The sequence below is a fragment of the Dermacentor variabilis genome, chromosome 6 (assembly GCF_050947875.1).
Source record: "Dermacentor variabilis isolate Ectoservices chromosome 6, ASM5094787v1, whole genome shotgun sequence".
In the NCBI taxonomy this organism is placed as follows: domain Eukaryota; kingdom Metazoa; phylum Arthropoda; class Arachnida; order Ixodida; family Ixodidae; genus Dermacentor; species Dermacentor variabilis.
In genome coordinates, this window is record NC_134573.1 from 38013909 (window position 1) to 38029168 (window position 15260).

At 44.5% G+C, this 15260-nt stretch overlaps 1 protein-coding gene across 1 annotated transcript in view; it reads left to right on the plus strand.

Moving 5' to 3' along the window:
* Positions 1-15260, plus strand: part of LOC142584127 (uncharacterized) — a 285878-nt gene that overhangs the window by 77328 nt on the left and 193290 nt on the right. Inside the window, exon 4 of the mRNA XM_075694302.1 lies at positions 3793-3988. Within this exon, the coding sequence (XP_075550417.1) occupies positions 3793-3988 (196 nt within the window). The remainder of the gene's footprint in view (positions 1-3792; positions 3989-15260) is intronic.

The following is a 15260-nucleotide window of genomic DNA, read 5'->3' on the forward strand; positions in this document are numbered from 1 at the left end:
AGGGTGTAGACGAGCCGTATGTAAAAATACTTAAATTTATCTAGAGCGGCTCCACAGCCACCGTAGTCCTTCATAAAGAAGCAACAAAATCCCGATAAAGAAGGCGTCAGGCAGGGAAATACGATTTGTCCAATGCTATTACAGCGTGCTTACAGGAGGTATTCAGAGACCTCGATTGGGGAGAATTGGGGATAAGAGTTAATGTAGAGTACCTTAGTAACTTGCGATTCGCTGATGATATTGCCTTGCTTAGTAATTGAGGGGACAAACTGCACTGCTTGCGTACAGACCTGGACAGACAAACGAGAAGGGTTGGTCTGACAATTAATCTGCAGAAAACTAAAGTAATGTTTAACAGTATCGGAAAACAATAGCAATTTACGATACGCAGCGAGGCACCGGAAGTGGAACGGGAATACATCTTCTTAGGGCTGGTATTGACTGCGGATCCGGATCGTGAGGCTGAAATAATCAGAAGAATAAGAATGGGCTGGGGTGCGTTTCGCAGACATTCAGAGATCATGAACAGCAGGTTGCCATGGTCCCTCAAGAAAAAAGTGTGTGAGAGCTGTGTTTTACCAGTACACACCTACGGGGCAGAAACCGGGAGGCTTACGAAAAGGGTTCTACTTGAATTGAGGACGACGGAACGAGCTATGGAGAGAAGAATGATGGGTGTACCGTTAAGGAGGGGGGATAAGGAGAGAGTACACTGGATGAGGGAACAAAGGCGAGTTAATGACAGCTTAGTTTAAATCAAGAAAAAGAAATGGGTATGGGCAGGACATGTAATGAGGAGGGAAGATAACCGATGATCATTAAGGTTTACGGACTGGATTCCAAGGGAAGGGAAGCGTAGCAGGGGGCGGCAGAAAGTTAGGTGGGCGGATGAGATTAAGAAGTTTGCAGGGAAAACGTGGCCACAATTAGCACATGACCGGGGTAGTTGGAGAAGTATGGGAGAGGCCTTTGCCCTGCAGTGGGCGTAACCAGACTGATGATGATGATGCTGAGTCTATCCCGTTATAAGTACCTGGGTTGGGCAATATTTGTGAAGCTCCAAAATTTTCCTATTAACGACTGAACGTTTCAAGCTCTTCTTCAAAAGATAATTAATTTATATCAGCTAATTACTAAAAAAAGACGAGCAAGAAATGGTAATACTTGCGTTTAGATAAACGCTAACACCATCCACGTGATTTCTGTTCTGAAGAACGCATAGGTTTTTTCAAGATCTTAAGTGTCTTCTCGGCTGAGCACTTCTTTTTGTGCTCGGTGAATTCTGGTGAAATGTTCGCCTTTCGAGGTGCCTCACCTCCCCATCTTGCGGCCATGGACGCGGACCATGCCAGAGGCCCGCCTGGCCAGAAGTCATCGCGGCCGTCCACTGAAAGGAACCGAGTGGGGATCCCCAGCGACGCCGGAGACACGGAGCTGTACTCTATGTCGGAAGGCGACTCATCCGACGACGGCTTCATACCCGTCCGGAGTAAGAGAGCGAAAAGAAATATCCTCAACACAGTGCCGTCAAGTGCTGGGAGTAAAACGATTATGAATCCAAGGCCTCCGCGCTGGCCGCACGTCACCTTTATGCCGGAAGAACCGTCAAGCACCCTACAATTGCTGAACAAGCAAGGTCTATTCATTTTTTTGGAGTGTGCTGCGCCAGATCAAATTAAAGACATCAGAATAAATCCACGCAAAAATATACCAGCCATAGACGTGTACAACGCGAGTGCGCTTGGCAAACTTCAAGAAATCACGGAGCTAGGCGGAATCAAAATTCGCCCCTTTATCCTGATGGACGATACATCCATAGCCTGTGTAATTTACGACATTGACATTGCCATTCCCTATGAGGACCAACCTAGCCTCATCAAGCCGGTAAACGAGGGTACGATCATTATGCAAGTAAGTGCTCCGCCTTGGGAATATGCGCTTCGTAAAAGTAATTTTTCAAGGGGGATTGTATACCATCCGACGTTAGAGTCGGACATTTCCGACATCCGGTTTGACCATTCATTCAGAAGCCGGTTCAATTTCTTTGGACACTCGAACAGGATCAGCGACCTGTGGAGGAAGCCTTTTCCTTCAAGGCGCTTATTTTGTGCTCGAAAGTCAGGAATACTCCTTTCAGAAGCTGGCGCTATACCTTCACAAACACTTTGTACCCAGCTTGTTAAGTAGAAGATTGCAGAAGGTTGGTACGAAGCGTACTTGGGAATCTGAAACAGTGCAAATGATAGGAGATGCGACGAAGAACACAGCGCTGTGCCTCTGTCATTTTTCCTCAAGTAATCCGTCGTTTTCGGCGTTTTAAGGTCCCAACTTATTTGCAGAAGACTGTTAAGATATAGAGATCGAGAGACAAAGTTCTCACCCTGGCAGGATGAGCAGAATTGCAAGTGGCTGTCAAAAAAAGCCATGCTGCATGTGAAGGCGACGTAGAAATGAACATTGGTTATGAGATGTCGGCATTGAGACCGGCGAATTTATAAAAAATATATCGTTTCGCCAAACATAGCGTAATCCGGAATGATTGCGCAAATAGGTGCAAATAGACTGACACGACACATAAAACATGCTGGAAGTTGAAGAGAAAGAAAAATGACTGATGACAGTAGAATTATGTTTAGGGGCAATATGCCCAAAGAGATAGTGCAGGCCGCACGCACAAGTACAGAGTTCTCACCCCAGAAGCATTAGCAGGTCATCCGCGTACGCCTAACAAGCCGACGAAACATCACCAAGAGACGCTTATACCTGTGATAATGATATGGGAAATACTACCCTGTGTCCTGCTTGAATAACGTCACGCCGAGGTGGACACAGTGAAACACCTCGTGAAGACAGTGTGAAAGAACATCAAAAATTCCCACTGGTCATAGAGATACTTCGAGCTCTTTGTGAAATTAACTGTCCTTCCTAAAAGAATATTCAGCTACAACTTCGCCGATCCCAACCTTTATTCTTGATTTGCATGAACTAGTTCAGTTCTTACCAGTTATCACATTCATAGAGTTATCACCGTACGTTATGGCTCTCGTGCAAGACGTGATAGCATTTTGACAAACGCCATGAAAACTCTATTCAATTCGGTAAAAGGTACATGGAGCGCCCAATAGTGTGAAATCTCAAATACAGTGCGTCGAAACTGCGTCGAAATTTATGGTTACTGTCGTATATGTGAAAAACATACCCCGGCTCTTTCATTAGATTCTACAACTGAAAACCATGCTTGTCTCTGTCGATGTAGTTTATGAGTTCCATTCCTTTCGGTCTGAATGTTTGACATTGTAATTCGCCAAATGGTAATTAACTGCTCCAGATTAATGTTCATAGCCCTCGCTGTAGTGTCATAATAATAAAACTAACACTTAAGTTCTTTTGTCAATATGCTTGAGAACTCTCAACCGTGCCAGTCAATGCGGCACGATTATTGTGCCATTGGCACAACTAGGTACCTTCTTCATCGTACGAGAGGAAAAAAAAACGTTATTTAGGGCAGCAAGGCAAGTCACAAGTTGCTGGTAATTTACAGTGAAAAACTGCGCTATGTAATAAAGCAAGCAAAACGCAATGATATTAATATATTCAGCCACGCAATGACGGCGCTATAGTGACATACTGCTAGATTATTTATGAGTAATATTTCATCCAACGCATCCGTTGTAATGCACATGTTTAGGTGTAGTCGAACATCGCTTTTTTTCTGTTACTTGTACTCCAGTCATGCATACGCCGTGTTTATAAATGCATAAACATTTACACCTTATGTGCCCTCATCTGCAGGTTCGCTCCTCAGCTGGGAGATAAGCCTCGAGCCTACCAGATTGGATCAGGTCACAATAATGACGGCTACGGACTTTTTTCCATTACAAGCGTTGGCGGTATAAACTGGATAGGCTACAAGGATGTGACCCACCGCGGTTTCGACAAGGGGTACTACTACACATTTTTCTACTTCAAGAATGATAACACGCTACACGTGAGTCTACTTCCGTCAGTAATTATTGATTACTATTCACCTGAATATGTAAATTATGTCGTAAACTAAAGTAGTGCAGCCGGAACTGCTGGTTTTCTTCAATAAGGGCGTTCATCAAGAATACCTTGGTGCGTCATCTATCGTCTGTGTGGACATACTCTTCGCGAAAAATACCCTATAATAATGGTAGCATTCGAACTACTGGAAAACGGTTATCACCATATGTCCAAAGACTACAATAATCTTTTATGGATGATTTAGGGTCTAATTTGTTGTTCAGTGGCTTTCGAAAGAAGCAGTCACTTGACACTGTATGTTACAGCACTGTCTGTGGTCTTAGGAAAACAATAGAAAGTACAATTGTTCTTTGCAATAGCAAAGACTTACGCGGAGGCCTTGTTTTAATTGCATGGCTGAGATTCTTCGAAAAGTTTTTTGATGGCATTGCTTTAGCGCACACAAGGTACTCGGGTACCCGCTCAGTTCTTTTGCGTTACGTGCAACAACTTCGAAACGATGAAAGAGCAATAAAATGTAGATGGCTGCACACTGTGTGAAAACGGTGTTTTGCAATGCAAGACCTATTTGATTTTCAACGTGCCGCAATCCTAGAAATATTTTTTAGCCAGTGGGAATAATTTGAATATTTATCTAACTAAACATAACAGAAATTGGCCGTGATCCATCCAACCAATCTTATGGTTTATAGGTAAGAATTGTTACGTTGCAGAAATCACATAAAAAGGTGTATTTAAGATATATACAAGAGGGACAACAATGCATAAGTAAGATGGCTGTCGAGACCGATTCTACCTCTACAAGTAAAGTTGTCTTCTTCTGACTGGAGCCACTCTTGGTTGCGCCGTAACACAACCCCCGCCTGTAAAGGCGCCGTCTATGCTCTAACTGTAAGGGAGGTGGCCTCGCGGCAGAGTAAGGCTTCAGCCGGGAAATGTGTACAACGTCCGTGGAGATACGCGAGTCCAGTGGAGAGATCTCGTAGTTCACATCGCCAAGCTGACACAATATCGTGCAGGGCCCGGTGTAGTGCGGCAGTAGCTTTCCATACAAGCCGACGCGGCTACACGTTTTCCATAGGGGGACAATGGAGGCAGGAGTAATCGAACTTCCCGATGTCTGCTGCCGTACCTGATTTTCTGCGCGGCCTGAGACTCAGTGAGCCGGGAGCCGGCAATATGGCGTGCCGTGTGAGCCCGGGTGAAGACGTCTTAAGCATATTCAATGCGACTGTTCATCGAGAAACAAAGCAGTGTGGCATATGGCAGAGAGGATTGGCGGCCGAACAGAAGATAAAAGGGTGAAAAGGCAGCGGTCTCATGACGACACGAATTAAAGGCAAATGTCACGAAGGGTAATGAAGGGTAACGGTTAACGGTGTGGGGAACGGCCAAGTTTTTTTCAAGCAGTATGTCAGCGGAGGGACATAGTATCTAGACGCCATCAGCAACAGATAGGAACGACAGTATAGTGACGAACCTAGTGGCTTGAGGCGATAGGTGGATGTATTCGGGAGAGCATAACCGTGGTTGTGTGACCAGTGCACTATAGCAGCCGTGAGGCAGTACAGGCTGAATGAGACTAGACGCGCAATCAAGGAGGGCTGAGTGGAACAATAAAAAGTTTAGGCCAAGTATAACATTGTAAAGACATTGTGCCAAAACAGGCAAGCAAAGCAGTCATTAGGCGCCCCGCACTGCCAAAGTGAGCGATGCGCATACCAAGCAGGGTAGGTGTTCCTCCGTCAGCGACGCGGAGGGTACGTGATGCAGAGCGTGCGTGCGAGAACTTTACTCATGCGTCGGCGCAATTGGGCACTCACCACGGATACGTGAACGCTAGTGTCAATGAGTAATGGGACGCCGACGCAATAGATTAAAACGTGCACCAAGTTCTGCTTGGTCGGCAAAGTGATTAGAGGGTTTTGCGTTGGAGTCGTCAATGCAGCGTCACCTATGGGAGCTGCATCGCTTAGTTTTCCGGTGACAGGCGTCGGGTCTGCATAGCGGACGGTGGGCGACGAGTCGGCGGCAATTGGGACAATGGTCGACGAGCTGGTGGTGAACGGGTCCGGTGACGTCAGAATGATGCAGATGTACTTATTCTAAGGAGCAACAGCTTCAATCTTTGGCTTTTGTGATGCGAATAAAGGTTGGTAATGACGTTCGATCCATTCGAGGCGATAATAACTGGGGATTGGTGGTCGCAGAGGGGAGGAGAGAGGATTGTTCTTACAATGGCGAGCAACGTGACCGATACTCCGGCAGGTAAAACAGATTGGCCGATCATCTGTGGTTCGCCACTCGGCCGGGTTTCGGTCGCGTACAGGATACCGCGGACCAGTACATGGTCCTGGAGTATGAGACAGCTGTGAAGTGGCAATGGCACATACAGAACGAACTCAAAGGTTAGCGAGTTCTTCTCTGACTATTGCGTGCACGAATGCTGCTGTAGGCATGTTCGGCTAACCGGGACGCGAAGAAAAGGTCTACAAGAACATTAGCTTCAATTTCTCGCAGCAATATCCGCATTATGTCATCCGATGACGATGATCATCTCAATCCTAGCCTGTCGTCACAATAGGATGTCGGAGCTGTGTTCGGCAGACGTCCGAGCGGCATTGAAATGCGGCGGCTCTTGGCCTGCTAAAGAGTTGACGCTCTTTTATGATGTCCTGTACGGTTTCACAATTTTTGTACATGAGCAAGCGTCATCAGCGATCCCCTCCAGTACATGCCCAACCTTGTCTGGCTGGGCCATATGGCCGTCGGCGTTATGGCACAGAACCAGCAAGTCCTGAATGCAAGAGACGCATGATTCTGTAACCGTTTGGGCGCGGGTCGCCAGTTCTTTCTTAACGGTGCTCTTCCGCCCGGTGTGACGGTTCAACATGTCCCTCAGCTTCCGTTTGCAGGCGTCCCTGACAACCTCGTGCTTGTCATACCACACTTTGGCCGTGCCTTGTAGGCAGAGGACCAAGTTAGCGAACCCATTTGTTGTAGGCACTTACACGCTCATACGTGACGATCCAGTGTTCCACGTCAAGATGGTCGCTGCCGCAGAACGTTCCTGGATCCCGCGGCTAAGCCACCAGAACCGTCGGCGTTGTAGGCGTTCATGTGGTCCGCGTCATGTTGGGTCCGGTTTCGTCCGTCATACTGTCCACTCGTAGGTGAATACCACTGTGGAGCTCCGGCATTAGAAAAGTTTCTAGCAACATTCTTTCGACCGGCTTTAGACTAGTGTGAGTAGAACCTACCAACAGTCAATTGAAGTCCTACCAACTGTCTTTATACATCCTAACAACGCTCTAGTAACATCCTAGAAACAATGGGCCATCAACACCCAATAGAAATGTGTTCATAGGATGTCTTTAAACTTCCTAACAATTTAATATGAACATTCGTCTTTGTACACCCTAGTAACATTCTTTCAAAAGAAGAATGGTATATATATCTTCTGCCAAATTTCTACCAACAACCTATTAACATTCCTCCAATTGAAAACTTTTGTAAATGTTCTGCCAACTTCCTACCAATCCCCTATGAACAGTCCTTATTTATAGGCGATATTAATTGAAGGATGTTTGTAAACGTTCTTTTTATGCACCCTACTATATATAGTTTATATACCCTAGTAACATCCTGTCAACAATTGGCCGCCGTACTTCAAGTGAAGCATGTTCATAGATGGTCTGTAAACATAGTAGTAACAGTCAACCAACCCAACTCTTTAGGCCCCGTAGGAACATTGTGTCAATTTTTTACTTACATGTGCTTATGCACCTGCTACTGACTTTTACTAGCCCCCTAGTAACATTTGTCCTACATACAAACCTACACTCTAAGAAAAGTTTACACCATTTGAGTCGTAGCTTGCCACACAACAATAAACGTGATCTGTCTTGTCCGAATTTCCTTTCTTTAATGCTGCGAGCCGGGTACTTCCCAGTAACGACCGGCATGCGCGTTATCAGCATGACATAGCATTGCCGACAGGCAAGTAGCGGGCGTGGCGTTTCCAAGAAAGGAAACGCAAGCAAGTCAGATGAAGATTATTGTTGTGCGGCAGATATACACCACAAAGAGTGCAAACTTTTTAGAGTGTAGTAGCTTAGCATAAGCATGTGTCAGTATGTGTGAACAGGTTAGCAAAAGGCAGCATGCAACCTAGAAGGTGCATGTACATGGAAAACAGATGACGGTCCGCATTAAATGAAGTTTATTCGCACAAGAATATTTACAGGAAATTATGAGCAAAGTAATAGGGAAAACAATCAAAGCAATACATAAATAACTTAGTTGATTACGGCGTGACAGCTGTCGCATAATCTCTAGTAAGAGTCGATGATAATGGATTTTTACATAGAGAGCTGATATCTCTGAGAATGCTTGCATAGTGAACCCTGCAGAGAAAAAAGACGGTCAGTGTTAACATCATGTTCAGGCTAGCACATCACATATAGAGAACAGCTTTTTAGCAAGGTTCACACGCAAGTTCACCTGAATGATAAAATTATAGCCGTCATCCCTGTATACTTGCAGAGGAAATAGCAAGGATGGGGCACATTTTGTAATGCATATCCTCTGCTGCGTTGTGTTTACTGCGTGTTATTAAAATTAGGAAAGTGTCCAAGGTCGTTTCCGCAAAAGAGGAAACAGCCTCAAAACTATTGTTATGGACCCCGAAGTTGCGGACTGAATTATTTCAGTTTACCAAAATGTTTTCCTAACCAATGTTCTGCACAAATAATTTACTCACTCAAAAAGTCAAATAAATGGCTTATTCATGGTGAAATTTGTATTGCGCGCAATAGACAAGGATGCAGACAAGGTGAGCACACGAGCGCTTACTCACAAATGTTTATTTTTGGAGAGACACAGAATATAAAAGCGCCAGTTAGCGGCACCGAGCATGTGCAAAACGAGTCATCAATTTTCATATAAACAGGTTACAAATCTTGAAGCAGTGCAAAACGAATAATCAAGTTTCATATAAACAGATTACAAAGCTTGAAGCAGTATTTAAGAATACAAATTCTTTGTCAGTGATAGCAACCAATGGCTGACTGACGCATTTTTTAGCACGCCTTATTATACGGAACGCTTCTAAAATTTCACATGTTCGTTTATTTTTATTCGAAAACAAAATATGAGTGTCAAAAATACCAGTTCACAATGACATAGGTTACAATGGTTAAACAGGTGCGACTGATTTTCTTTAAAATTTGCGCTTGTCTAACCAGCGCAACTTATGTCATTGTGAACCGTGAAACTATAGGCTCAATATTTCACTACCTCTCATTCTGTACAGCCAGAGTAGGAACAAGCAAAGAAAATTCATGATCAGACAACATTTACCGTACAATAAGTCATCGCGACCGCTGTGGAAACGTATTCTTTGTAGGCTTCGGTTTATAGCAACTTCATGCGAACCGCATGACACCGCATTGTTCAAAAATGTAAGAAAATCGTTCTTAAAATATTTGACGTCATTACAGTTCGTGCTATAATAACCTGCCAAAATGCGGCATCATAGGAAATTTAAATCACAATAATATCAAAATAATGTTTATGAGAAATATTGAAAGAGAACATACCTTTTATTATAAGTTGGCGACAGACAAAACTTCGGCACAATGCCGTCTTGAGAAACAACTGTTTGCTACTTGTGTAGTGCGCAGTTTCAAACATGGACAATGCCAATATTAAATCACTTCACACGACACTGCGTCGCAGCTGACAGAGAAGTTGCGGAAACGTTCATATCACGTAACGAAGAAAGCTCCGTGGGCTTCGCGAGCACGTTGCTGGTTGGCTTGCATCGATGTATCATCTACAACAAAGCATAAGTATAAACAGCAGCAAAATAGGCAGATTGTTGCTCAATACACGACCAAACACCTACATCGCTCTGACTGTACCACGTCCGAGTAGCAATTAAAAAAAAAGGATGTGATGGCGATGGTCTCCTTCCTTGCCCCGAGTCAGACCACTGTCAAATTTGTGCGCATGTGCGAGAGAGGCATGTGAGATTATTTCCATCCATCCGCTTCACCTTGACCACAGCTCAACTAAAGCTCCTCTTTACACCGAACCAAGCACCCCGCCCCCTTCCTCCCGAGACATTCATCACCTCTCGGTGGCAGGTGTGGAGGGCCTTTGTGTGCGTATCCCCTTCTGGGAACTGCATTCAGAGGGAGGAGTGCAGTTCTTAGAACGGGATGGCCGAGGTTGAAAGAAAAAAAACCTGACAAGACAGCCGGTTTAATCTTGTTGTGCATTTAGGGGCTGTGTAATTTTATCTTTCGAGACACTTATTGTTCTGAAACCCCGACTTGTTTCTCCAAATGTAATAAAAACAGAAAAATAGAATCATACAGGGCAAATTATCTGGTTATCCTATGTTGCGCAAAACCATCCTTTAGCACTTGGTACTTTCAGAGGCAAAAATTTGCTTCATGGCGCCCAGCGCGAAATGATGCTGAAGTCTAATGTACTAGTATTTTATTGTTAAATAGACGTCCAAAGCGTGGCGGCTATCACACCACCGGTTTTCAGACGCCCGAAGCATGGAAAAAGGATGGCCTTTGATATCATGGCTCTTGGTATCCCGAATGACATAATTACGAATGTCGTAAGGGCGACACAACACCTTGTCGGAGCTCAGAGTTTTATCGTCGTGATATAAATAGAATGCACTGAACATTAGGAGTGCACAGTTATCCTTTTCGATCTGTTTTCTCACACAGCAAGCAACCATCGCCTAAAAACAGCTCAGTTGACACAGTTAATTTGCCTTCGCTTTGATGCAACGTGTTATTAGTTTCTTTTAGTGTGCAGAAGAGATCTGTAGGAGGCAGGGACGAAAACGTGCGAATAGAGAGGGGAACAACGCTACGTATCTTACGTAAAGTGACAATAATTTCATTCTTTTTTAACAGAAAGGTGTTACTTGCGAAGATCTGAGCTTTTCTCTATATGCGATCTGTGCGCTTTCTCAGGTCAAAACTCGCTCTCACTCAGCAGCAGCTGTATTTTGCAGCCTTTTGGTTATTCGAGCGGCAACGTTATAGTGCCGTGTTACTCTGAGATTCGGCTCTTTTTCTTCTTTTTACAAATATCGTGACGCGACTGTACTGACATGTTCCAGCTTAGGGCGTATTATTTATACCGCGCAGTGCAGTAACCAGATTGTCTTGTAAAGATAATTGGTGGCCTTGGAATAGCAGTGCGTGGTAAGGGCCGGTTTCACCTCTAGCCGCCCGGCACACCACCCGCCTGCCCGCATGCGTGTAGTCGGGTGAAAACTTGCAGATTTTGCAGACTCGTACACATATTTCGGTTTACACTGCATGTGCAGTTTTCCGGACGACCACACGCGTGCGGCAAGCGGGCGGTGTCACGGCGCAAGCGTAAATCGACCTCTAATTAATCAGCCCCAAGGCCGGGACAAAGCTGTGTAACTGGTACGCGGCCTGCACAGTACTCCGCTATCATAACGGTCAGGTGGTGTAGTGCAAGCAAATTGCCTCGAAGTGTGCGGACGTCACCGCTCGATCAAGCAGTTCTGTAGAACCTTTAAAAAGATTACTACTAACAGCTTACGGACATACTTTTTAAAACATTTTAAACAAATCCGCCGCCGACTTGGATTGGAACTGTGGTTTAAAACAAAATGTTGATTCCTCAGTATGTCATGTATCGGCATTATTGCGTGTTAGAAAAATTTATCAAAAACTCTAAAGTTACTTTCCATTCTAAATATTTTTCGGCGAACAGTACGAGGTGTTGACGTACTGTGGATACATGTACTTCAGAAAAAAAAATTGATGATGTATAGTAACTGTTGCTTACACAAAAGTAATGAGCCTTTTGACGGAGTACTAAAGTTGTTATTTAGACAAAACCTAGAAGAAGATATGTTAACCGCATACTTAAAATATTCTTAACACGAAAGTAAGAAGGAAGTGTTTTAATGGTGTATTTACAATATTTCTTATACAAAAGTAAGAAGGAAGTCTTTTAACAGTATATTTAAAATATTCTTTATACAAAATTTAGAAGGATAACTTTTAACGGTGCACTTAAAAGATTCTTTGTACAACAGTAAGAAGAAAGTCTTTTAACGGTGTATTTAAAATATTCTTTATACAAAACTATGAAAGAACTCTTAACGGTGTATTTAAAATATTTTTTATACAACTGTAACAAGGAAATCTTTTAACGGTGTATTTAAGACATTCTTTATACAAAAGTAAGAAGAAAGTATGTTAATGGTGTATTGAAAATATTCCTTACACAAAGGTAAGAAGTATTTTGACATTGTATGAAGAAATGTCACTAGAATGTAAATGTTAATAGACTGTCAGTAAAGTAAACAGAAATTGGTAGAAGTTCTAAACAAGGCTAATAGGCATTTTTGTAAGGGCGTTGTTCTTTCTCGCGGGTACCCAGCACCTCCAGAAATTTGTTACTTTGCCGAAGTCGTATATACGATGTATTTACAATATATTGAAGAGGGACAATGATGCATAAACAAGATGGCTGGCGAGACCGATTCCACATTCACGTCAAATTGTCTTGTTACTGGCGCCACTCTTGGCTGCGCCAGAACAATATTAATATCTTTTTGAATAATTCCTATTATAAATGATGTCGCATAGGTAGTGACACACACCCAGTGACACAGGTTGGCGTCAAATATACTTATTGAAGAAAGCTACTCACCCAGTGGTCATTACCTAGTGGGCCAACTAGGCGCTAATCCCTGGTTCGTTGAAGAGCGGCCCGCACACAGTGCCACATACCCAGTGCCCCAAGTTAGCGTGAAAGATAGTCGGCGAAAAGCAAAAAAGTGAAACTGGTACATACACAGTGACCCAAGCTGCCGTCAAAGAGCTTCATTGACTACCGCCACATGACCATAGATACAAACCCTGCGACCCAAGTTGGTCTGACGATCAGTTTTGTGCCCGGTTAACCGAGCAAGCAGCAGGGTGCTCTGCTCATTTAACAATGGTCAGGTCATGTGTTTGTTGGCTTCTTATGATATGACTAATGAAAATCGGGCCCCTCGGTTAACCCCCTTTCTTCTCGTTTATTACATAACGAGGGTCTCGAATCCGGCAACATTGGTGCCTTCAGGTAGCATGTGTGGGTTTACTGACCAGTTGCCTTCGCCCAAAAAGATCACGTTCTCGTGACGCCTGCGGTAAAAAGGACGCTCCATGTCCGCCGCCGAGGTCTGTGAGTGGTGACGCTGGCTAACATTCTACTTGGACACATAAATACCCAAGAGAGTGGATCGGGAAAGGGCGGCGCGGTGCCTCAATTGGTAGAGCATTGCACGCGAAATGCAAAGGTTGTAGGTTCAGTTCCCACCTGCGTCAAGTTGTTTTTCATCCACTTTAATTTCTATTAATTTATCGTTTATTATTTAATTTATCGTATTTATTTCATTTAATAAGCACAATCATTTTACCATGTGTTGTCCGTGGCGTCAGTGTTTGTTGGCTTCTTATGATACCCCTGACAAAGGGGCCTTTCAGGAAATAAACTGACCTGACCGGACCATTGATAAATGAGCAGAGCACCCTGCTGCTTGCTTGGTTAACCGGGCACAAAACTGATCGTTGGACCAACTTGCGTCGCAGAGTACGTAGCTATGGTCCTGTGGCGGTAGTCAATGAAGCTCTCTGACGACAGCTTGGGTCACTGTACCAGTTTCCATTATTTGCTTTTCACCGACTATCTTTCACGCAAACTTCGAGCACTGGGTATGTGGCACTGTGTGTGGGCCGCTCTTCAACGAACCAAGCAATAGCGCCTAGTTGGCCCACTAGGTAATGACCACTGGGTGAGTACCGCTCTTCAATAAGTATATTTGATGCCAACCTGTGTCACTCGGTGTGTGTGACTACTTGTGCGACGTCTTTTATAATAACAATTGTTCAAAAAGATATTATTATTGTTCCGGCGCAGGATGGGTCAAAGTGGGCTAGTATAGGTGGCGTGGTGAGAATGTTTGTGAGTTGGGCAAATGCGGCAGTTTGAGCAGCGCCCCACATCAACGGCACGTTCTTCTTCAGAAGATCAGCAAGAGGTCGGAATATCGCTACGAAGCATTTAACGAAGCGGCGGAAGTAGGAGCAGAGTCCTACAAAACTTTGGACGTCTTTGACAGACTGAGGGACAGGAAAAGACGGGACAGCACAAATTTTCTCCGGGTCTGGTTGAATACCGGAAGCGTCGAAGGGGTGGCCCAGCACTGTAATCTACCGACGACCGAAGTGATGCTTCGGTGAATGTAGTTGAAGCCCAGCCTCGCGCAAGACTTGAACATCTGATAAGAGCTCAAGGTGTGTCTCAAATTTAGACAAAATTTCGAGGACGTCGTCTACGGGGCAGGTGCATTAAGACCACTTGAACTCTTAAAGCAAGGAGTCCATCATACGTTCGAATGTTGCTGGGGTGTTGCATAGACCGAATGTCATAGCGTTGAATTGATATAGACCATCAGGAGTGACGAACGCGGTCTTCTCTTGGTCCATTTCGTCCACAGAAATTTGCCAATAACCAGACCGAAGGTCTATTAGCACGGTGGAGATAATCGAGGGCGCCGGCAATGTGAGGCAAGGGGTAGACGTCTTTCTTTGTAGTGCGGCTTAGATGACGATAATCTACGCAGAAACGTCATGTGCCATCTTTCTTTCTAACAAGCACCACGGGCGACGCCCAAGAGCTCGACGAAGGTTCAACAATGGCTTTGGCAAGCATCTTGTTCACTTCATCTTGAATAACCTTTCGCTCTGAATTAGCAACTCGATATGGCCAGCCATGAATAGGACTGGCATTACCAGTATTTATTTGATGCTTAACAATTGATGTCTGTCCCAACTGGCGTTTGCTGAGGTCAAAGATGTCGTGGTAGGAAACCAAAAGGCGACACAGAGCTGCTGCTTGTTCAGGCAATAGGTCCGCAGCAATCGTGGGACGAAATGTTGCGTCAAAGGAAATAGCATCCTGTGGACATGGTGAAGAATCGGAGCAGACGTCTACGGAAAACGTCGTGATGTGGTCATCTCCGATAGCACGGAGCGTTGCAGGTGATATGCGTTTGGGTAGAACTTTCTTTGTGAGGTCAAAATTGACGACGGGGAGGCATGTCCGCTTATCGGCGACGGTGATGACGGAGTGGGGCACAGTAATATTGCGCAACAAAAGGACATCAAGAACAGGTGAGGTGACATAAT